Source organism: Bos taurus, chromosome 7 (genome assembly GCF_002263795.3).
Source record: "Bos taurus isolate L1 Dominette 01449 registration number 42190680 breed Hereford chromosome 7, ARS-UCD2.0, whole genome shotgun sequence".
Lineage (NCBI taxonomy): Eukaryota > Metazoa > Chordata > Mammalia > Artiodactyla > Bovidae > Bos > Bos taurus.
The window spans coordinates 58283422-58307842 of record NC_037334.1 but is presented as its reverse complement, the minus strand read 5'-3'; the positions used below and the strand labels follow the sequence as shown (position 1 = coordinate 58307842).

Sequence of the window (24421 nt, the reverse complement as noted above, 5' to 3'; positions counted from 1 at the left end):
ATGGTAATCTCTAGGTTCATCCATGTTGCTGCAAATGGAAAGGCCCATATTTAAATCTGCCTCTGTATGTGTGTGTTTCAGAGTTATATATGTCTGCTTATTTTAAAGCACTTTTTTTGTGTGATAATAGATGCAGAGTCTATACTTAGAGTCTAAGTATGGAGTTAGACTCACTGGTATAGGACTTGCACCAGAACAAACATCAGGAAGAGCTTTATCTGTAACTGGTATTCCCTAAGAGACAGAAGCAGTCCAGACCCAACAGTAGAATCGGCAGTTTGGAGAGGACTAGCACGAGTCGCAAAGGAAGAGTAGAAACTTATCAAAGAAAGCCTAACATTGAAATCCAAGGCCAGAGCTAGAAACACAAGCTAGAAATCCATGTTGCAGGTGGATTCTTAACCAGCTGAGCTACCAGGGAAGCCCCAGAAATATAAAAAAGGATCAGCAATAGGCCTGTGGGTTGTGGCCTCTCTATACACTAATAAATGCTGTGAAATGCCTTTTGTATTCTCTCCCAGAAGCTAATTTTATAGAGAAATTACAGCCCTGTGTAGTCTTAGAGGAGAGACAGGTATTTTCATTACTGACATCTGGAACTGTATTCTAGCTCAGCTTTCCAAATGAGACTTTAGTTCAAGCTGTGTAGCCTGTCTGGGCCTAAGGACTCTATTAGATGGGCAGGTTGACCAGGACACACTGGGAATATTGGGATTTCATGGGTAGGATGACTTTGGCAAAGAGGGAATACTGGAATTCAGACAGCCAGAGTGGAAATCCCAGCTCAGCCACATCCTAGGCATGGTCTCAGATGAGTTCTGAAAACTTCCTGGGTCTCAGGTTCTTCACCTGTGAAGTGGGGTTCTCGTAGTACCCTCCTTGCAGTGAGAGGAGATGTGAGAATGGGCTAATGCATTTAAAGTGTTTAGCGCAGAGTGTACTTCATAGCTACTAACTGAAATTTGCTCAGCTTAAGTTCTTCTTCTTTTTATTAACTAGTGAACATTTTAGGTCCTTCACCAATTATACTATTCTTTATTAAGTTGCTTGACTGTGCTAAGTGCCTTCAAAATGGACAACTCTAAGAGATGGATGCTGTATTATTACTGTCATTTAAAAAATGAAAAACACAGACTCATCATGTCTGGGGACTTGTGTCAGGTCAGAGCCAAACTACAAACCCCAGCTGACTGCAGAGTGTATCCTCTGTGTGATGACCCTGTGCGGCTTCCAGCCAGTGTGCCATCAGTAACAGTGAGAGAAGCAGATGGGCAACAGCGCCGCTCGCAAGTGATCACGTGAGCGAGGGTTTCCATGTAGGAGTCCAGGAAAAGTCTGTCGTGGGTGATGAGGCTGGCTGCTTAGCTCTCTGTGTGTTTTCAAAAGGTCAATTTGGTTTCAATATTTGATTTTTTTTTCTGCTAAAGTAATCATTCTTAAATTGATAGACTCTCCCCAAATTTGATGATGCAATATTCCCCTTAATTGTAAAACCTAGTGGAATTGAAAGGAACATCCGTGCTGTTGCTAAGTATTCTGCCACTGCTGCCATCCAACAATGTTCTGAAAAGGGCCCTTTTGACTTGAATAAATGTGTGTGTGTGTGTGTGTATGTACAAATATATATATATAAGTATATGCATTAGTATTGGATACATATTTTGGGGAATTGGAAGTCATAGTAAGTCAGAAAATCTAACCCTATCAAAGGTCCAATTTGAATTTGAAACAGAAATCCCCACCGACCAAAACAGGCACCACATTCGTCAGAACTGAATCCTTAGCCCTGTGTTAGCCAGCCCTCACCCCCATGACCAACCCTGTTTCACTTTCTTCTACTCTCCAGTCAGCTCCGACTTTGGCAAGCAGTCAAGAAGGGAACAAGAGAGATGGGAGTTCTCTGAGTATCTGACCCCTTACTGGCCATTCAGCCATGCAAGCTGTGAGACCAGTTAAAAAAAAAAAAAAAGTTGCCTTTCTTTTCCTCTCTCCCCTCTGACAAACTGCCTCTTTCTCCCTCCACCATCAGGGGGGAAACAATGGCCAGCCTTAGCGTTCCCATGAAAAGGGGCAGTCACCCAGGGTGTGGCCGCAGGCCGGCTGTAACTGCTCCAGGACACTGCCAGGGGCCGAGAAGGGACAGCTCGGGTTGCTCCAGCTCAGACTGGTCCTGGCACAGTCAGATGGAGGAGCCTGAGCTGTGATTTGCTGCAGGACACCATACTTGCAGACCGGGCATCCTTCTAGGAACCACGAGGTTCTCCTCTCCCCAAGATGATACCTGGTGTGCAAGTCTTCTTTTAGAAGCGCATAGATTACACTCTGTTTCTTTCCTTGTTGTTCTCTTCAGGACAACTGGGGGCCCTCACCTAACCCCAAGTGTTTCCTTGTGTTGCTTTCAGGACTTGGGGCACTCACCCAGGACACACTATGGTGCTTCAGCCAGCTGAAAGGCACTGTGGAGATTGGAGCCACAGAAGGTAGGAGAAAGCTCCGGCTCCCCCTTTTCCTTGCCTCCTTGGGGTTTGAGTTGGTTCCAGATCTGAAATGTTCATCTCTGTGTCCATGAATGTAAGTCCCCACACATCCCAGAATAGCATTCTGAGCTAGAAATGGATTTAATCATCTCTTTCTACCCCACCTCCTTTTTTTTTCTGTTGAAGCTTATTTTATTCCCACTAATGAGACAGTGCTGAAACAAACTTTCAGTGAAATTGGTTGGCAGAGAGACAGGCTAAACCAGGCAAGTCTTGTTTCAGGATGGGCTGTTAGTTCTATAGGATAATCAAAGCAAACATTCCAGAGTGGTCAGAGGTTCATCTCATCCTTCCTTTCCACGTTGAAGATGACTTGCCACTGTACCTGAAACATGGGAAGAAAGAGGAATTCAAATCTGACTTGAATACAAACTGTGGGTACATTGATTCCCAATTTCAGCGTATAATTTCCTTTCTGGCTCTCAGGAGATTATCCTATTCCAGGTTCTTTACCTGGGATAATGCATTCCTTTTCCTCCTCCTGAAGAACTTCCATTTAATTCTCTTCACTTTCCCCCCTTATAAGCCTGAGCTTGGAGACCTTTAAGACTTTCCCATAAGATGTCTGTGTTTCAAAACAGTTTAGTAATAGACAATTGGAAGGAACTAGAATGGCACTTCTGGGTGTTTTAAATCAAGGTTTACCTGTCATGACAGAAGGCAGTAAGGGTTGCCTGAAGCAGACTATACTGCATGGATGGTAGGTACAGATACCAGGTGTGGTATAAGACAGGTCTAAAACCAGTATCAATGAGTGAGGATGTGAATAGTTGACAGAGTTGAACCTGAATATGGAAACTAACATGCATAAAAGCATGGAAACTTTCGGGTCATTCTATAGCATTTTAATTCTGGTAAAAAATTGGTTAAATAAAAATTATTTTGAGTAATTTGGAGGATATATTTTATCTGCAATCTTTCTGTAATTCATTTCTAGAAGCACAACATAATTAATGGCAGATATCTTAAAACCAAGCAATTTATGAGTAAAGAGTAAGAAAAAGCACTCTAAGATAAATTTATGACTAAATCTATAGAATTATACTTTTCTATAGCATTTGCTATTTTTCCAATGCACAATCAAATGAAGCTTTACAAACAATTCTTACAAAGCCCTTATGAAGTAGACAGAGCAGGTTTTGGTAGGCCAATTTATGTTCACTAATCAAAAGTATTTGTGTCTTCTATATAGCAGCACTGACCTAAGCGCTAGGTAAAAAAGGAAGGGAAAAAATGCCTTATTCCCTAACCTTATGAATCTTAAGAAAACTGAAGTTCAAGTTAATCAGTTGTTTTAAATCTTAGTTTTGATTCCAAATCACATGTGCTTTTTAAATAAGAGAAACTTCCAGGTCTTGGAGATATGACTTAGGGGTTAGATGACCAGGGTGATGCAATGTATTTTAATGAGCTCATATGTAGTATTACTCTAATAAGTGCTTAAAACAAATGAATAAGAATGTAGGTATAGTATTTGCACAGTACTTTGCACTTTGTGAGTACTCAATATTTGTAAGCAATTATTACAAATATTATAATTAGATCATCATTCTAATTTTTCTTTTTTTTTTTTTTTTGCTAAGTTGCTTCAGTCATGTCCGACTCTGAGTGACCCCATAGACGGCAGCCCACCAGGCTACCCTATCCCTGGGACTCTCCAGGCAAGAACATTGGAGTGGGTTGTCATTTCCTTCTCCAATGCATGAAAGTGAAAAGTGAAAGGGAAGTCGCTCAGTCATGTCCGACTCTTAGCGACCCCATGGACTGCAGCCTACCAGGCTCCTCCATCCATGGGATTTTCCAGGCAAGAGTACTGGAGTGGGGTGCCATTCTAATTTTAACCCTCACCAAAACCTTATAAGTGGTAGATGTTTTTATTCCCACTTAACTTATAAAGATATTCAGTTCAGTTCAGTCACTAAGTCATGTCTGACTCTTTGCAACCCCATGAATTGCAGCATGCCAGACCTCCCTGTCCATCACCAATTCCCAGAGTTCACTCAAACTCATGTCCATGATGCCATCCAGCCATCTCATCCTCTGTTGTTTCCTTCTTCTGCCCCCAGTCCCTCCCAGCACCAGGGTCTTTTCCAATGAGTCAACTCTTCGCATGATGTGGCCAAAGTATTGGCGTTTCAGCTTCAGCATCAGTCCTTCCAATGAATACCCAGGACTGATCTCCTTTAGGTTGGACTGGTTGGATCTCCTTGCAATCCAAGGGACTCTCAAGAGTCTTTTCCAACACCACAGTTCAAAAGCATCAATTCTTTGGCACTCAGCTTTCTTCACAGTCCCACTCTCACATCCATACATAACCACTGGAAAAACCATAGCCTTGACTAGACGGACCTTTGCTGGCATAGTAATGTCTCTGCTTTTGAATATGCTATCTAGGTTAGTCATAACTTTCCTTCCAAGGAGTAAGCGTCTTTTAATTTCATGGCTGCAGTCACCATCTGTAGTGATTTTGGAGCCCAGAAAAATAAAGACTGACACTGTTTCCACTGTTTCCCCATCTATTTGCCATGAAGTGATGGGACCAGATGCCATGATCTTCGTTTTCTGAATATTGAGCTTTAAGCCAACCTTTTCACTCTCCTCTTTCACTTTCATCAAAAGGCTTTTTAGTTCCTCTTCACTTTCTTCCATAAGGGTGGTGTCATCTGCATATCTGAGGTTATTGATATATCTCCCAGCAATCTTGATTCCAGCTTGTGCTTCCTCCAGCCCAGTGTTTCTCATGATGTACTCTGCATATAAGTTAAATAAGCAGGGTGACAATATACAGCCTTGACATACTCCTTTGCCTGTTTGGAACCAGTCTGTTGTTCCATGTCCAGTTCTAACTGTTGCTTCCTGACCTGCCTATAGGTTTCTCAAGAGGCAGGTCAGGTGGTCTGGTATTCCCATCTCTTTCAGAATTTTCCACAGTTTATTGTGATCCACACAGTCAAAGGCTTTGGCATAGTCAATAAAGCAGAAATAGATGTTTTTCTGGAACTCTCTTGCTTTTTCCATGATCCAGTAGATGTTGGCAATTTGATCTCTGGTTCCTTTACCTTTTCTAAAACCAGCTTGAACATCTGGAAGTTCACAGTTCATGTACTGCTGAAGCCTGGCTTGGAGAATTTTGAGCATTACTTTACTAGCGTGTAAGATGAGTGCAATTGTGCAGTAGTTTGAGCATTCTTTGGCATTGCCTTTCTTTGGGATATTAAAGCTAAACAAATAAATAATGAATAATGTTTTTGCCAAAGGCTCCCTAGCTAATCAACAGGTGAGCTGGGTTTCAATGCAGTCTGCTGCTGCTAAGTCACTTCAGTCGTGTCCGACTCTGTGCGACCCCACGGATGGCAGCCCATCAGGCTCCCCGTCCATGGGATTCTCCAGGCAAGAACACTGGAGTGGGTTGACATTTCCTTCTCCAATGCATGAAAGTGAAAAGTGAAAGTTAAGTCACTCAGTCATGTCTGACTCTTAGCGACCCCATGGACTGCAGCCTACCAGCCTTCTCCATCCATGGGATCTTCCAGGCAAGAGTACTGGAGTTGGGATGCCATTGCCTTCTCCATCAACGCAGTCTAGAGAAGCCCAAACCAGCTCTTTAAACATTGTTGTGAACACAGAGAATGTCACATAATAGGTTGGAATAAGGCACAGGAATTGGCATTTTTCACATATGCCCTCATAATCATCATGGCAGGTGAACAGAAGATGGGTTTAAATATCTGCTGCTCTTAAGTAAGTATTGTAGCTCACTTGAACTAACTGTTAATTGAGTCATAGAGTCAGAGTCAGAATGACAATCACTCTTAACTTTTGCTTAAAAAAAAAATCACTCTAAAGTGGTGGAAAAACGGAGAATTGCTCTTTAAGAGGAGAATCAGATTGGACCCTAACATGTCCAACTAATACTACCTCAATGGCAGTTGAATAGTTGTTGAGTGAATTAATGAGTGACCTTCAATTAATAAAAATTAAGGTTCTTAAAAATTAGGTTTTTTACAATTGGACTGCTCTATCCAAGTTGGTTTTCTGCACTGTTCAAAGTCAATAAAAATTATTCAGCTTTTTTATTTTTGCTTAATGAATTTCCTTTTTTAAAAAACTGAGGTATCATTGACTTAGAATATTGTATTAGTTTAAGGTGTACTTAAACTAATCACAGAAAGTGATTCAGTGTTATATACTTTTCTTCAGATTATGTTTCCATTATAGGTTGTTACAAGATATTGAATATAATAGGTTGTTACGAGATATTGAATATAATGTACTATACAGTAAATCTGTGTTGTTTATCTATTTTATGAATGCTAGTTTGTATCTATTTTGTACATAGATTCATTTGTATAATTTTTAGATTCCACATATAAATAATATCATATATTTCCCTCCCACTTTACTTATTTCTATGAATGACTTTTCTGTTCCATTTTTACTGCTTTCTAGCTGGTAATCTTGGCTGAGTCACTTAATGCTCCTGTGCTTAAGTTCCCTTGTCTGCAAAATGAAGATAATAATATAGGTATCAATTAGGATGGTGTGAGGGCTAGGTGACTATGAAATCTAGGTTGTTATAAGGTGCTCAATCACATTACCTGCTATTACTGTATTATAAAGGCAGGGCTGAGACTAGGTGAACTGACAAAAATACAGATAAATATTTTAATTCAATATTTTTTAAAAACCAAAATTACTGAGAAGAATCCATGATGAACAAAATATCAAAATGTTTAATAAAGAAAGGATCAGTATTACTAATTCATTTTTCCAAGATCAATATGGCTCAGCTTGGCACTGTTACTGCTGATTTAATTAAATGTATATCATGAGTATCAACTAGTAGGCTAGATTTTTTTCACATTCCAAATTATTTAGTAGGATATTAGATTATTGATACTTTGGCCACCTGATGCAAAGAACCAACTCATTGGAAAAGACCCTGATGCTGGGAAAGATTGAAGGTGGAAGGAGAAGGGGATGACAGAGGATGAGATGGTTGGATGGCATCACCAACTAGAGGGACAGAAGTTTGAGTAGGCTCTGGGAGTTGGTGATGGACAAGGAAGCCTGGCGTGCTGCAGTCCATGGGGTCACAAAGAGATGGACATGACTGAGTGACTGAACTGAACTATAAATCCAACAATAAATTTAGTGAGCACTCATTAGACCTATTGGAGAAGGTGATGGCAACCCACTCCAGTACTCTTGCCTGGAAAATCCCATGGACGGAGGAGCCTGGTAGGCTGCAGTCCATGGGGTCGCTGCAAGTCAGACACGACTGAGCAGCTTCACTTTCACTTTTCACTTTCATGCATTGGAGAAGGAAATGGCAACCCATTCCAGTGTTCTTGCCTGGAGAATCCCAGGGATGGGGGAGCCTGGTGGGATGCCGTCTATGGAGTAGAACAGAGTCGGGCACGACTGAAGCAACTCAGCAGCAGCAGCATTAGACCTAAGGCACTACCCCAGAAAGTGAAAGTGTTATAAAGATAAATATAGTCCAAGCTTTCAATGAATGCACCATTTAAGGGGAAATAGGCATTGGTACAGGAGAATAAGGTGTTACATCAACAAATATGATAAGGGCAAGGTGAGCTAAAGACAAAGTGCTTCGACTAAAGACTAAAGTGCTTTGAATACAAGAGACTGAAATTTCTTATATTTGAGGTTACTATTGAAATAGTTCTTATCAGAATTCTGATGAGAGGTAATGTGGCTTTATTAGCAGGGAAAAGTTGTAGATGATGAGAAAGGAAGAGACTCAGTATATATTCTGGGGTAAGAAAGTGGACTTTAAGGGAGAGGTAATGTAGGGAATTAAGAGAGCTCCCACTATGGAGAACAGTGTGGAGATTCCTTAAAAAACTGGAAATAGAACTGCCTTATGATCCAGCAATCCCACTGCTGGGCATACACACTGAGGAAACCAGAAGGGAAAGAGACACGTGTACCCCAATGTTCATCACAGCACTGTTTATAATAGCCAGGACATGGAAGCAACCTAGATGTCCATCAGCAGATGAATGGATAAGAAAGCTGTGGTACATATACACAATGGAGTATTACTCAGCCATTAAAAAGAATACATTTGAATCAGTTCTAATGAGGTGGATGAAACTGGAGCCTATTATACAGAGTGAAGTAAGCCAGAAGGAAAAACATAAATACAGTATACTAACGCATATATATGGAATTTTGAAAGATGGTAACAATAACCCGGTGTACGAGACAGCAAAAGAGACACTGATGTATAGAACAGTCTTATGGACTCTGTGGGAGAGGGAGAGGGTGGGAAGATTTGGGAGAATGACATTGAAACGTGTAAAATATCATGTAAGAAACGAGTTGACAGTCCAGGTTCGATGCACGATACTGGATGCTTGGGGCTAGTGCACTGGGACGACCCAGAGGGATGGTATGGGGAGGGAGGAGGGAGGAGGGTTCAGGATGGGGAACACATGTATACCTGTGGTGGATTTATTTCAATATTTGGCAAAACTAATACAATTATGTAAAGTTTAAAAATAAAATAAAATTAAAAAAAAAAAAAGAGAGAGCTCCCAGGTTTTGGCCTTGAGCAATTGGATGGGTTTGTGGGCACAAATTATTGAGACTGTGAGAAATGTGGAAATGAAGCATGTTTGGGGGTTCCCACCCCTCTCTAATGTTCATGCATCTGTGAAATAAACTAGCAACAGGCAGATCAACAGAAGAAAACACAAACAGATGCATGAACTTTGACTATGTGCATGGAGGCAACCCAGGTAAAAAAGTGAATACTAAAAAAGCAGTGAGAGTTTACCTACCATCTTATTGCCTTATCATACTGTTCATGGGGTTCTCGTGGCAAGAATACTGAAGTGGTTTGCCATTCCCTCCTCCAGTGGACCACGTTTTGTCAAAATGTGACTCCTATGACCCATCATGGGTAGCCCTGTACGGTGTGGCTTATAGCTTCATTGAGTTTGCAAGCCCCTTCGCCACATCAGATCCATGAAGGATCATGGTTTATATACCATCTTAATAGTGAAGGGCAGAGGAGCCTGGCATACTGCACTCCATGGGGTCGCAAAGAGTCAGACACAACTTAGCGACTGAACAACAAATACCATCTTTATTAACAGGGGAAGAGGAAAGGATGTAGGCCTCTTAGAGGAGAATGAATAATCTTTAGGAAAGATGAATTATTTCTTAGAAGAAAAGATGGAAGAGATGAGAGTTTATGACAAAGTTTCTGTGCAGTGGTGTCCCCTAATCTTTTCTCCTGTAACAAGTCCATCTGTGATAAGTCAATCTTCCCTGGTTGACAAGATTCCCAGGGAGGGGACTTATAACATGACCATGAGTTCCTTTTGGAGAATCTGTCTTAAGGTAGATAAAGAGAATTCAGAGAAAGTCTCTTCCTACATGTGCTATTTTTCAAATGACTTCAGCTCAAAATAATCAGTAATCAATATATCAGAGTAGCATGCTTTGAGGTTGCATGTCCTAAACTCCTTTCTGGAGAGATATCAAGAGCTTCCTTTTGAGCATAAGTGTGAAATGGTTGTAAGACACTCAGGGGTAGATACTAAGAAGGAAATTGTATGTGAATGTGGCTCTTTGGAGAGAGAATGGGAGATGGAGCTGGGAGGCAGGGTGGCATCAGCAACTAGATGGTATTTGGAACCACGATACCACGTATGTCATACAGATCATTTGACATGCTGTCACCCAACAACTTGTCTGTGGCCTGAAGCTTTCCCTCTTGCTGGTGGTTGCTGTCTGAGTGTTGCTCACTTACTTTAGTTCTTGGAAGATTCAGAGTTTCTGATTCCCCACGTGCAAGTCTTGTGTGTGACTTGCCTAGGATGCACATTTCATATGTTAATAATACCTGATTTCATCTCATGCAGTTTTATACTACATTATCCTAGGAACACTTTACATGCTGGAAGTTGGCTACACTGGACATGAGACAATTTCTTGAGATTTTGTGTATGAGTCTGTGAGTGAGAAGTCAGGAATATCTGGTGGGATTTCTTGTTTTTTTTTCTTAGCTGTCATATATAACCATTTTCTTTCTCCACTACAATTCTAGAATTCTTTTTATTTGTTCCTCATTCTACAGTTCTTTAACACCTGTCAGCATAGGTCATTTCATCTTATTCACAAGAAATAAACGTGGTGTTCTGATTTTGTGCATGGCAATAACCTCCTTTCCTGCCCCTTCCAAAAAAGACAGTCGTAGCAGAAAGGATGAGGCAGTCTATTGATTCAGTTGCTTTCAGTTCAGTTCAGTTCAGTTGCTCAATCGTGTCTGACTCTTTGAGACCCCATGAACCACAGCATGCCAGGCCTCCCTGTCCATCACCAACTCCTGGAATTTACCCAAATTCATGTCCATTGAGTCGGTGATACTATCCAACCATCTCATCTTCTGTTGTTCCCTTCGCCTCCTGCCCTCAATCTTTCCCAGCATCAGGGTCTTTTCAAATGAGTCAGCTCTTTGCATCAGGTGGCCAAAGTATTGGAGTTTCACGTTCAACATTAGTCCTTCCAGTGAAAAACCCAGGACTGATTTCCTTTAGGATGGACTGGTTGGATCTCCTTGCAGTCCAAGGGACTCTCAAGAGTCTTCTCCAACACCACAGTTCAAAAGCATCAATTCTTCGGTGCTCAGCTTTCTTTATAGTCCAACTCTCACATCCATACATGACTACTGGAAAAACCACAGCCTTGACTAGATGGACCTATGTTGGCAAAGTAATGTCTCTGCTTTTTAATATGCTGTCTAGGCTGGCCATAACTTTCCTTCCAAGGAGTAAGCATCTTTTAATTTTATGGCTTCAGTCACCATCTATAGTGATTTTGGAGCCCAGAAAAATAAAGTCAGCCACTGTTTCCACTGTTTCCCCATCTATTTGCCATGAAGTGACAGGACCGGATGCCATGATCTTAGTTTTCTGAATGTTGAGCTTTAAGCCAACTTTTTCACTCTCCTCTTTCACTTTCATCAAGAGGCTTTTTAGTTCCTCTTCACTTTCTGCCATAAGGGTGGTGTCATCTGCATATCTGAGGTTATTGATATTTCTCCCGGCAATCTTGATTCCAGCTTGTGCTTCCTCCAGCCCAGCGTTTCTCATGATGTACTCTGCATATAAGTTAAATAAGCAGGGTGACAATATACAGCCTTGACGTACTCCTTTTCCTATTTGGAACCAGTCTGTTGTTCCATGTCCAGTTCTAACTGTTGCTTCCTGACCTGCCTATAGGTTTCTCAAGAGGCAGGTCAGGTGGTCTGGTATTCCCATCTCTTTCAGAATTTTCCACAGTTTATTGTGATCCACACAGTTAAAGGCTTTGGCATAGTCAATAAAGCAGAAATAGTTTTTTTTTTTCTGAACTCTCTTGCTTTTTTGATGATCCAGCAGATGTTGGCAATTTGATCTCTGGTTCCTTTGCCTTTCCTAAAACCAGTTTGAACATCTGAAAGTTCATGGTACACATATTGCTGAAGCCTGGCTTGGAGAATTTTGAGCATTATTTTACTAGCGTATTAGTTGCCTATTGAGAGAAAAATATCAATTTGGCTACCGATGTATGCAATATACTCTAAACTAAAAATTGATGATAACGAGGACTTTTCTAGCAAACAGGACTCCTCTACCTAGAACATCAGCAAGAATGTCAAGAAAAGAATCTTTTCTTTGATGTTTGAGAAATGTGGGGATCATAGGAATGATTTTTCAGGTTCCCTTCAGTCATCATGACTCTCTGCTGTCACCCAGAAAGAAAAAGACTGATTGGGTTATCTCAAAGCAGTGTAAAGACTGTGACCCTCTTGTTTTATGGAAAGAAGTCTGTGATTGACAGATAACCTTTCTAAATGTTTATGCCACATAAACAGCACAGGGTGATCCTTACGTTATCCCACAGATCTTAGCCTAAATGATATAAAATAGAGCCTTTCTGGCCTCGCTCCTCCCACTTCTGGATGTAGGGTGCAGTGGCACCTGTGATAAAAAACCCCTGCTTTGGGGAAGGAGAACTCTTGTTTTTGGACAGGCGCTTTCTGGTTCAACAACCTCAAGCCACCAATATAGGGTTATGAATCAAGCTGTAATTTGAAGTCAGTTATCTTTAACTTTAGGCTGGGTGAAACTACCCAGTTAGTGACCTTAGGTCACTGAATGATTTTCAAACATTATTGAGCATATGAATCACTTGACGTGCGTGTGTGCTTGCATGCTCAGTCACGTCTGACTCTGCGAGCCCACGGACTGTAGCCCATCAGGCTCCTCTGTGCATGGGATTCTTCAGGCAAGAATTCTGGAGTGGATTGCCATTTCCTCCTCCCAAGGATCTTGACCCAGGGATCGAACTCCCATCTCCTGCATCGCCAGGCAGATTCTTTACCACTGAGCCACATGGGAAGCCCATGTAAATCACCTGAGAACGGTGTTAAAATGCATATTTTAAGGCCTTACCCTTACCGATTCTGGTTCAGAATGTCTGAGATGACATTAAAAACCTTGCAAATTTCACAGGCATCCCAAATAACTTTACCATAGGTCCTTTCTGGTGGCTCAGATGGTAAAGAATCTGCTTGCAATGCAGGAGACACAGGTTCAATCCCTGCATCAAGGAAGATCCCCTGGAGAAGGGAATGGCTGCCCACTCCAGTATTCTTGACTGAGAAATCCCATGGACAGAGGAGCCTGGCGGGCTACAGTTCATGGGGTTGCAGAGTCAGACACAACTGAGTGACTAACACTAAATTATACAAGAGACACACTGAGAAATTCTATTTGTTCTTTCCTGACATCAGGGGGCTATTGTGAGAGCAGAGCAGATAGCATATGTGAGTGTATTTTGAATGCTTTTTAAAGGAAGTCAGAGTGCCAATAAATACAACGTTACTGTGCAGCCCAGTTCTCTGCCTCAGGCACTGAAGGAAGTAAGAACCTCTTCTCTGTGAGTCAAAAGGAAGCCCGGAATCTCCTCTCTGCATCCAGTCATCTACAAAGAGATTTCCTACACAACTGTACTTTGTACTGGGCTCCAATCTGCTGGAAGCAAAATTGGTCTGATAGTGAACAAGTTGACATGAGATGAAAGCATTTTTCTCCACTCTGATGGAGGATGTCTTGTTGCAAGAGAGCTGTGGGTTTGCCATGCTCTGAGGGTGCCTTGGTGAGAAATGGACTCGCAGGAAGCTTGCAAGGCTCTGTGGGGGAAGGGAAGCAGATCCTGTGCACAGCACTGAGGTCAGACATCGTGTTGTCTCTGTAAGCATTAGGTAATGAAACCTTTCTGAGCCAAGAAAGAGAAAAATCTCCATGGCTGTCCATTTCACCCCTGCCCAGATGTCAGTCACTTTGAACGTGTTTCCTCAGCAAATATTTATGGAGAACCCACTATATGTCTTCTCCAACACCACAGTTCAAAAACATCAATTCTTCAACACTCAGCTTTCTTTGCAGTCCAACTCTCACATCCATACATGACCACTGGAAAAACCACAGCTTTGACTAGATGGACCTTCGTTGGCAAAGTAATGTCTCTGGTTTTTAACATGCTGCCTAGGTTGGTCATAATTTTTCTTCCAAGGAACAAGCATTTTTTAATTTCATGGCTGCAGTCACCATCTGCAGTGATTTTGGAGCCCCCCAAAATAAAGTCTGTCACTGTTTCCCCATCTATTTGCCATGAAGTGATGTGACCAGATGCCATGATCTCAGTTTTCTGAATGTTGAGTTTTAAGCCAACTTTCTCACTTTCTTCTTTCACTTTCATCAAGAGGCTCTTTAGTTCTTCTCTTTCTGCCATAAGGGTGATGTTGGAGAAGACTCTTGAGAGTCCCTTGGACTGCAGGGAAATCCAGTCAGTCCATCCTAAAGGAAATCAGTCCTGAATATTCATTGGAAGGACTGATGTTGAAGCTGAAACTCCAATACTTTGGCCACCTGATGTGAAGAACCGACCCATTTGAAAAGACCCTGATGCTGGGAAAGATTGAAGGTGGGAGGAGAAGGGGATGACAGAGGATGAGATGGTTGGATGGCATCACAGACTCAATGGACATGAGTTTGAGTAACTTCCAGGAGTTGATGATGGACAGGGAGGTCTGGCGTGCTGCAGTCCATGGAGTTGCAAAGAGTCGGGCATGACTGAGTGACTGAAATGAACTGAACACCATGTGTTGGGTACCAACTGGGGGAACAAGACACCATTGCTCCCCTCCTGTGAGCCATTTACACCTACTGAGGGCTAGCAAAAGTAGTTGTCAATTGCAACCCGGGTGAGTGTGTAATGAACTAGAGAAATAGTAAGCCGCCTAGCTCAACCTACGGTGGAGTGGCAGAGGGTGGCAAGGGAGGGTTGCTATGGTAACTGCCAACCAATCTTAGATCAAAGAAAGGAATAGGAATTAGCCAGCCTTTTTAAACACATAGACCCAAGTTTTATTTAAGTTTTAACTAAGGGGCTTTCCTGGTGGCTCAGACAGTAAAGGATCTGCCTGCAATGCAGGAGACCCAGGTTCAATCCCTGGGTCAGGAAGATCACCTGGAGAAGTGAATGGCTACCCATTCCAGTGTTCTTTCCTGGAGAATTCCATTGTCAGAGGATCCTGGATAGCTACAGTCCATGGAGTCTCAGCCCATTCCTTACCCCCAATCCCTGAAGCTTTGTTAACAAGATCTTGAAAAGTATTGCACAATACTTGGCCACAGTAGAGTGATAACAATGATAGTTCTATTTAATCAGACTTCACTGGGCCAGGTTCTATAATAACTTTTAATACACTATCTCATTTAATTTTTGCCATAACAGTAAGATACAAGGCAACTTAATCTTGTTTTAGAGTGAAGGAAATTGAGACTCTGAAAATTTAATGATCTGGAGCTTCCCTGGTGGCTAAGTGGTAAAGAATCCACGTGCCAAGGCTGGAGACTCAGATTCGATCCCTGGGTCAGGAAGATTCCTTGGAGAAGGAAATGGCAACCCACTCCAGTATTCTTGCCTGAAAATCACATGGACAGAGGAGCCTGGTGGGCTACAGTCCATAGGGTTGCAAAGAGTTCGAGTTGGGCACAACTTAGCAACTAAACGATGACAACAAAAAGTTTAATAACCTACTCCAGTAGCACACCTTTCTGACCTCAGAGTTTGTGCTCTTAACCATGGTGATAGTGCCTCCCTGGAAAATAGCCTGGTACCAAGAAGGGGCTCAGTGACTACCTAATGAACAGGGCCTTCAGCAAATAATAAATATCAACAAAGCAAAAAAATATATATATATTCATGGTTACTATTAATACAACACTAATGAATGTTTAGAGGAGAATGAAATAGCTCATTTGAAACAACTCATCATTTATATGCATAGCACTTTTCTGCTTTTAACATGTATGAGTTATTTATTTCTTAAAACCCCTGTGGGAGATAACTAGAGTAGGTTTTATAATCTCACATTACAGAGATAAAAGAGATAGTATAGATATTATTGATAGTCGATAGATTATTCCTCATAGAGATGAAAAGATTAAGACAGATAGAAATAAATTTTAAATTGCCCATGGTCTCATAGAGACCAGAAAGCAAACTTTTGAATCCCATATGAGCGATTTTTCCTCTGCTCAATATAGATTGAGCAATATAGATTGCCCAGTATACTCAATATAGATTGATAGCAGCTTTGGGGTTGGGAGCACTGTGTTCTAAGTGCTAACTGTGAATTTAAAACATGGTTGACAGTCTTGAGAATTCAGGGCACTGGTCACATGGCAGCTCAAAGGAAATTCTTCCCTCAAGATGCTTTTCCCTGCAACAGGAAACTTCATCTCAGAACTTACGGAACAGTGAAAGAGTTATTACCTCCTCTTTAGTTCCAATATACCTACTCAGTACCTTCTGAGTTGTAGGCATTCTAGGCCTTGGAGATTCAGTAGCAGAAGGGATAGACAATGGGTAAAGTAAGTGGAATATAAGCTGTAAAGTTATAAGGGCAATTGTGGAAAGTAAAACAACGGAGGGTCTAGGGATGTGGGTGTTCACTTTTAAATAGGATGATCAAGAAGTCATGCAAAAGGTAACATTTTGGCAATGAGATGAAGAAGGTGAGAGAACAAGTCATGAGGATGTCTGCAGAAGCAAGATCCAGACAGAGGTAATGGTCAGTATAAATGCCCTGGGGGAAAAACTTGTCTGGTATGTTCAAGAACTAGACATGAGGCTTTGTTGTTGTTCAGTCATTCAGTCGTGTCCAACTCTTTGCGACCCCATGGACAGTAGCACGCCAGGCTTCCCTGTCCTTCATCATCTCCCGGAGTTTGCTCAAACTAATATCCATTGAGTATCCATTGATGCTATCCAACCATCTCATCCTCTTTCGCCCTCTTCTCATCCTGCTTTCACTCTTTCCCAGCATCAGGGTCTTTTCCAATGAATCAGTTCTTTGCATCAGGTGGCCAAAGTATTAGAGTTTCAGCTTCAGCATCAGTCCTTCCAATGAATATTCAGGGTTGATTTCCCTTAAGATGGACTGGTTGGATCGCCTTGCAGTCCTAGGAACTCTCAAGAGTCTTCTCCAGCCACCAAAAGTCGAAAGCATCAATTCTTCAGAGTTTAGACTTTATGGTCCAACTCTCACATTCGTACATGACTACTGGAAAAACCATAGCCTTGACTACATGGATCTTTGTCAGCAAAGTGATATCTCTGCTTCTTTAATATTCTGTATATGTTGGTCATAACTTTTCTTCCAAGGAACAAGCGTCTTTTAATTTCATGGATGCAGTCACCATTGGCAGTGATTTTGGAGTCCAAGAAAATAAACCCTGACACTGTTTCCATTTTTTCCCCATCTGTTTGCATTAAGTGATGGGACCAGATGCCATGATCTTAGGTTTCTGAATGTTGAGTGTTAAGCCAGCTTTTTCAGTCTCCTCTTTCACTTTCATCAAGAGGCTCTTTAGTGCCTCTTCACTTTCTACCATAAGGGTGGTGTCATCTGCATATCTGAGGTTACTGATATTTCTCCTGGCAATCTTGTTTCCAGCTTGTGCTTCATCCAGCCCAAGAATTTCACATGATGTACTCTGCATATAAGTTAAATAAGCAGAGTGACAATATACAGCCTTGATGTACTGCTTTCCCAATTTGGAACCAGTTTGTTGTTCCATGTCCAGTTCTAGCTGTTGCTTCTTGACTTGCATACAGATTTCTCAAAAGGCAGGTCAGCTGGTCTGGTATTCCCATATCTTGAAGAATTTTCCACAATGTGTTGTGATCCACATAGTCAAAGTGTTTAGAGTAGTGGGGCTGGAGTTGAGTGACCAAAGGGAGAAATTGTGGGAGGTGGAGACAGAGCTAAGGAAAAGCAGGTGCAAGTAGGGGCCTTAGAGACCACTTTAAAGACCTGAACTTCTGCTTGAATGAGACAGAGAACTACTAGTCACAAAATCATCATTTAAATAGCAGGTCAGTAATAAATGGCAAGGTGCCAAGGTCAGAAGCAAGAGCACATTTGAGCTTAGGTCAGTGTCATAAGTCAGTTTTTCACAAAATAAGCCCTGAGTCAGGTGTCCCCCAGAGTTGATTAATTCCTTGGCTGGAGTACAGCATGCAGGACTCAGATGCTCTCCATCTCCCTGCTTGGCTGCCCTTGGAATGTCAGCTTTGTCCCAAGACAACTGGAGTCATTCAGACACAACAAATTCTGGTGTAAAGACATTGTTGTGGTTTTTTTTTTTTTTTTTTTTAATTCTTTTGCAGTGTTCCTAACAATTTCTTATGATGACCCTTTGGCCTTAGTCTGAGTCATATACCCACTTCTAAACCAACAATAACAAGGAAAATGGGATTAGCCTAGCTGCCCTATGCAGATCAGGCTTGCACAGGAACTTGAAACAGCATGATTATCTCCAAGTAGAATATACTATGATAAAATCTGGGCTTTCCAGCAGGAACCATGTCAACTACAGGAAGCAGAAGCAGACCAATTCTATTGCTGAATGCATGCTAAGTCACTTCAGTCGTGTCTGACTCTGCAATGCCATGGACTATAGCCGGTAAGAATCCTCTGTCTATGGGATTCTCCAGGCAAGAATACTGGATTGGGTTGCCATGCCCTCCTCCAGGGGATCTTCCTGACCCAGGGATCAAACCTGTGTCTCTTATGGCTCCTGCATTGACAGGCGGGTTCTTTACTACCAGTGTCACCACTGGGCAAAGGGTAGAAGTTCATCGGCTAGTTCTTTGTAGAACATTCAGTTCAGTTCAGTCGCTCAGTCATGTCCCACTCTTTGCGACCCCATGGATTGCAGCACACCAGGCCTCCCTGTCCATCACCAACTCCTGGAGTTTAGACACTTTGGGCTTCAGTAAATCCAAAGGCCAAGCTTCCATGGGCTGACTTCCTTAAAGCTGGTATCTGGATGTACTAGACGATAACTTGCCTTTTGTTTTCTTCTTGTGTTACTAATTAAGCAGGCTCAGCATCCTGCCAGCTTATTCCCTGTGTTATTTGTCAATGGAATTTAAAAGCTGATAATAAATAATTAAGCACATGGACACTGTGGAGTGGTACCTGGTTTTGTGCTCAAGGTTTCAAGGAAGCATTATGGCTTTTTCTTCAGTGTTTATTTTTGACTTATTAGGTAGAGTTTCTTTTAAAAAAAAAAAGAAGAAGAATAGTGAAGGTACTTTTATAATAGTATGATTAGGGGGTAAGAATATTGAATTTCACTCAGCTACTTGTTTGGTACATATTGGGTACTAGCTGTTGAAAATAGAGCAGTACTTGAAATAACCAAGGTCTTTTGTGTTATGGAGCTTTCATTGTAGTGAGTGAGAAGGACAACAAATAAAGCAAGCTTTTGGAAGCCCAAGGTAATTTCAGATGGTGACAAGCTATAAAGAATATAAACCGTGATACTGGGGTTGTGGTTGCATGAGGTGATGGGGAACACTACCTCACGTGGTTGTTCTGTGAGGCTTTCTTTAAAGAGATGAAACCCAAATAATGAGCAGAAGCCAGGTTCAAAAGATGTGTTGGACTACTATTTTGACCCAGGGAACAGTAACTGCAAAGGTCCCAAGGCAGAAGCAAACTTAGCATGACCAGAAGGAAGACCAGAATGATGGGAGTGGGGGGTAGGGGAAGGACGAGGTCATGAAGGAAGCAGCAGCAGGTTCAGGCGAGGCCTTGAAATCCATGGCGACTACTTTGTGTCCTTTTCTGGATATTACAGCCATTGGAGGCTTTTAAGTATGGGAGTACCCTGATGTTTTCAGAACTAGTAATAACATGGAGAATTGGTCATTTGACCTTCCAACAAAGCCTAGGCCATTTCACCCCAATGGAGAACTTCAGTAATGTAACTTTCCCTAAAGTTGTATTGAGAAAGTTAAATCTCGTCTCTAAACGCAGACTTTTTTGTCACATGCTTGTTCTGTTTTGCATTCAACCCAGAGGTCTTCATACTCACCTCTCAGACTTCAACATTACCTGTGATCTGGAGCTCACTGTGGTCTCCTTGCCGAGGACCACAGTAGGAACTAGTAAAATTTAATTTTAGTCAGTGCCTAGAATTTGACTTTCAAGGCCTTGTTGAGATCACTTTAATTGGGGAGTCCACAGAACTAAGGCGTCCTTTGTTTATATATAGCTCAGGGAATGGAGGGATCTATTTTTTTTTCAATTTTACTCTTTACCATGCTGGGCATTTCTGAACTTTTGTCAGCTCTTTCTTTAAGAATCATGATTACTTGTTTTTCAGGAGTGATTCTTCTGATCATGATTTAAAACAACCTTTCCCCACATTATGGCAGAAGTCAGTTCTTGATGTGAGCCTACTCTACACCATTCATCAAATATATCAGGCAATTTCAGTGATGACAGTTCTATGCAAACAGTATTCAAGCAGTAATGATTTCCAAATATTGATACCAAGTGCCCATTTTCTAAGGAAAATGGATGATAATTTTCTACAACTTACCATTCACACATGCGTAAGAATTTACATTCTTCCTTTTTATTAGTCTATGATTGATGTAAAGTGCAGCTTCTCATGGTATGTACCTGAGAGAGAATGTATTTCAATAAGTAATTTACAACTTGCTAAAGATAAGCTGTCTTTACAAAATATTTTTATTTAATAGCACCTTAAACCAATTCATGAAGCTAAAACTGAAAAAGTAATTCACAAACTCTATCTTCCCCATGCAAATAAAGAAAAAACAAATAGCAACAGCAAAATACCAATCAGTTTTAACTTTTTAAACATTCAGTTCAGTTCAGTTGCTCAGTCGTGTCCGACTCTTTGTGACTCCATGGACTGACTGCAACTCACCAGCTCAGACTCATGTCCATCGAGTCGGTGATGCCATCCAACCATCTCATCCTCTGTCATCCCTTTTCCTAGGGCCTTCAATCTTTCCCAGCATCAGGGTCTTTTCAAATGAGTCAGCTCTTTACATCAGGTGGCCAAAGTATTGGAGTTTCAGCTTTAGCATCAGTCTTTCTGATGAATATCCAGGACTGATTTCCTTTAGGATTGACTGATTTAATCTTGCAGTCCAAGGGACTCTTAAGAGTCTTCTCCAACACCACAGTTCAAAAGCATCAATTCTTCAGCACTCAGCTTTCTTTATAATCCAACTCTCATATCCATACATGACTACTGGAAAAACCACAGCTTTGACTAGATGGACCTTTGTTGACGAAGTAATGTCTCTGCTTTTTAATATGCTGCCTAGGTTGGTCATAACTTTTCTTCCAAGGAGCAAGCACCTTTTACTTTCATGGCTGCAGTTACCATCTGCAGTGATTTTGGAGCCCCCAAAAATAAAGTCTCTCACCATTTTCATTGTTTCCCCATCTATTTGCCATAAAGCAATGGGATGCCATAATCTTAGTTTTCTGAATGTTGAGTTTTAAGTCAACTTTTTCACTCTTCTCTTTCACTTTCATCAAGAGGCTCTGTAGTTCTTCACTTTCTGCCATAAGGGTGATGTCATCTGCATATCTGAAGTTATTTATATTTGTCCCGGAAGTCTTGATTCCAGCTTGTGCTTCATCTAGCCTGGCATTTCATATGATGTACTCTGCATATAAGTTAAATAAGCAGGGTGACAGTATACAGCCTTGATGTACTGCTTTCCCGATTTGGAACCAGTCTGTTGTTCCATGTCCAGTTCTAACTGTTGCTTCGTGACCTGCATACAGATTTCTCAAGAGGCAGGTCACGTAGTCTGGTATGTCCATCTCTTTCAGAATTTTCCACAGTTTATTGTGATCCACGCAGTCAAAGGCTCTGGCATAGTCAATAAAGCAGAAGTAGATGTTTTTGGGGAATTTTCTTGCTTTTTTGATGATCCAATGGATGTTGGCAATTTGATCTCTGGTTCCTCTGCCTTTTCTAAATCCACCTTGAACATCTGGAAGTTCATAGTTCACGTACTGTTGGGATTTTAAATATTGGGTTGGCCAAAAAGTTCATTTGGGTTTTTCTATTAGATCTCACAGAAAAACTCAAGGAAACACAATGATGTCACTAGCACAAACTCAGATGTAACCTTTTCAGCCAACTCAATAGTTGCATTTATTTTCAAATAAAATGATACTCAGTATCCCTAATACAGACTTGAGGAATCAGGAAGAATGGATTTACCAGAGTTAAAATCAGGAACTCTAAACAGATAGCCTGGATTTGAATCCCAGTGGCACCACAATCTATATTAAGTTATATAAGCTTTTTTGACTGAACTTTACTTTTCTCCTCAGTAAAATGAGGGGGGTGGGGTGGGGCAGGTAAGTAGTTTTCTCCTTTATAGACTTGTCATGAGCAGTAAATCAACCATGTACAGCACAGAACCTGACACCAAGTAATTACTAAGTAAATGTTAGCCATTATGCTAATGAGAGAGCACAGATTATACAAAAATAAAAATAACCTGTCATCCCACCATCCAGATAATTCTTTCTTTAATATTTAATATTTGGTAAATTTGATACATTTTTCTCAACACGAATTTAAAATGTTCATCAGTCTCATGTGTTTACTAAAAGGATTACTTACGCATGGGTGCAAACACAAGCCTTATCTTTGGGAAGAGCAATAAAGGTCTATAGAAGATTCTGGACTCAGTTTCTACCTACATGATGCCATCACAGTGGGAAGGCAATTGTAGATAGCCAATTGCCTCCATATTATCAACAAACATGAGCAATTCGTTAATGCTCATTGTGCTGTGCTGTGCTTAGTCACTCAGTGGTGGCCGACTCTTCACCACCCCATGGATTGTAGCCTGCCAGGCTCCTCTGTCCATGGGGATTCTCCAGACAAGAAAACTGGAGTGGGTTACCATGCCTTCCTCCAGCAGATCTTTCCAGCCCAGGGATCAAACCCAGGTCTCCCGCACTGCAGGTGGATTCTTTACCATCTGAGCCACCAGGGAAGCTGTAATACTTATTACTCCTAATCAAAGTATTACTTGTCCATATTACATCTGTAAGCTGGAGAAGGCAATGGCACCCCACTCCAGTACTCTTGCCCGGCAAATCCCATGGACGGAGGAGCCTGGTGGGCTGCAGTCCATGGGGTCACTAGGAGTCAGACACAACTGAGCGACTTCCCTTTCACACACCACTTTCATGCATTGGAGAAGGAAATGGCAACCCACTCCAGTGTTCTTGCCTGGAGAATCCCAGGGATGGGGGAGCCTGGTAGGCTGCCGTCTATGGGGTCTCACAGAGTCGGACACGACTGACGTGACTTAGCAGTAGCATGTCTGTGAGCAAATAGGTAACTGTGATTTGAACACTTTGATTCATACCATACTGTAGTATGAAGGGAGGTTGACCGTCATGTCTTATCTCCACACTGTATAGATGGGGGAGCCAGGGTGCAGAAAGAAAACAAAACATAAACAAAGCTACAAGTTTCCTTCTCCACGTTACCCCTGAATGTGTCCACCACTCAGGTTCCCCTGTCACACTGTGGGTTAGATTAGCCCTCTAATCTCCTTTCCAGCTAAAAAATGCCATGAATCTGTGGTCCCTGACATCTGGCCACCAAACGTCTGTGAGATAAATGTTTCTGACTCCTCTGTGAGCCAGTTGTTTTCTTTCACCTAGACACTGGAATACTGGCTCCTTGCCTCACAAAGGTGCATAAAGATGGGAAGAAGGAGGCCAGCAGCCCCTCCAAGGGTCTCTGTGGGGTCTTTGGGGTGACAGTCAGATTAATCACATCAGAAGTTTGGCTCAGCACTCTGGATTTAGCTTCTGATGAAGCCCAGGTCCCTCAGCCTCCTCTGAACCTTCCACATAAAACACTGACATGTCCCAACTTCATCTGGACAGAGTGGCCTTCCAGTGGGAAAACAGCTGACTAGAAGTGACTTTCCAGAAACCTAACAAAGGCATTAAGACAGGGGCCATGTCTATTTTGTCTACCTGAAACCGTACTTATCAGAAATGTGATAAATTTTAAGTTGATTAGAAATTGTATCCGGCACCAAGCAACAACAGTTTCCCAGATACTAGGCTCTTGGCCTGTCAAGTACTTTCTAAGATTTGACTTTTTAGTAGACGCAGCTTGCCACAGCAGTAAAGAACACAGGCTTCAGAAATGCATGAGAATGTTTGCATCCCAGTTACTTAGCTCGGAGTACGCATTTAATCTATCTGTGCCTCTGTTTCCTCATCTACGATATAGAGACAAAGAAGCTACTTCAATGGACCTTGTGAAGATGAAACCAGATAATACATATAAAGTATTCATAATACAGCATGGAATATAGTCAGCATCAATAAATGCTTGCTCTCTCATTATTAAGGCTAATTTAATCATTATACCTGGAGAAAGGCATGGCAACCCACTCCAGTATTC

At 41.6% G+C, this 24421-nt stretch overlaps 1 protein-coding gene across 3 annotated transcripts in view; it reads left to right on the top strand.

Annotated features, from left to right (window-relative positions):
• Nucleotides 1-2161: 2161 nt before the first annotated feature.
• The window catches only part of PPP2R2B (protein phosphatase 2 regulatory subunit Bbeta), a 509482-nt gene continuing 487222 nt past the window's right edge, over nucleotides 2162-24421 (top strand). Inside the window, exons 1-2 of one of the 3 annotated variants that reach the window (NM_001272085.1) lie at nucleotides 2162-2284; nucleotides 2403-2480. In NM_001272085.1, the coding sequence (NP_001259014.1) occupies nucleotides 2275-2284; nucleotides 2403-2480 (88 nt within the window). In that variant the 5' untranslated portion in view covers nucleotides 2162-2274. Of the gene's footprint in view, nucleotides 2285-2402; nucleotides 2481-24421 lie in introns of those variants that run through there. The other 2 variants (XM_059888050.1, XM_059888051.1) reach the window with 2 other exon arrangements.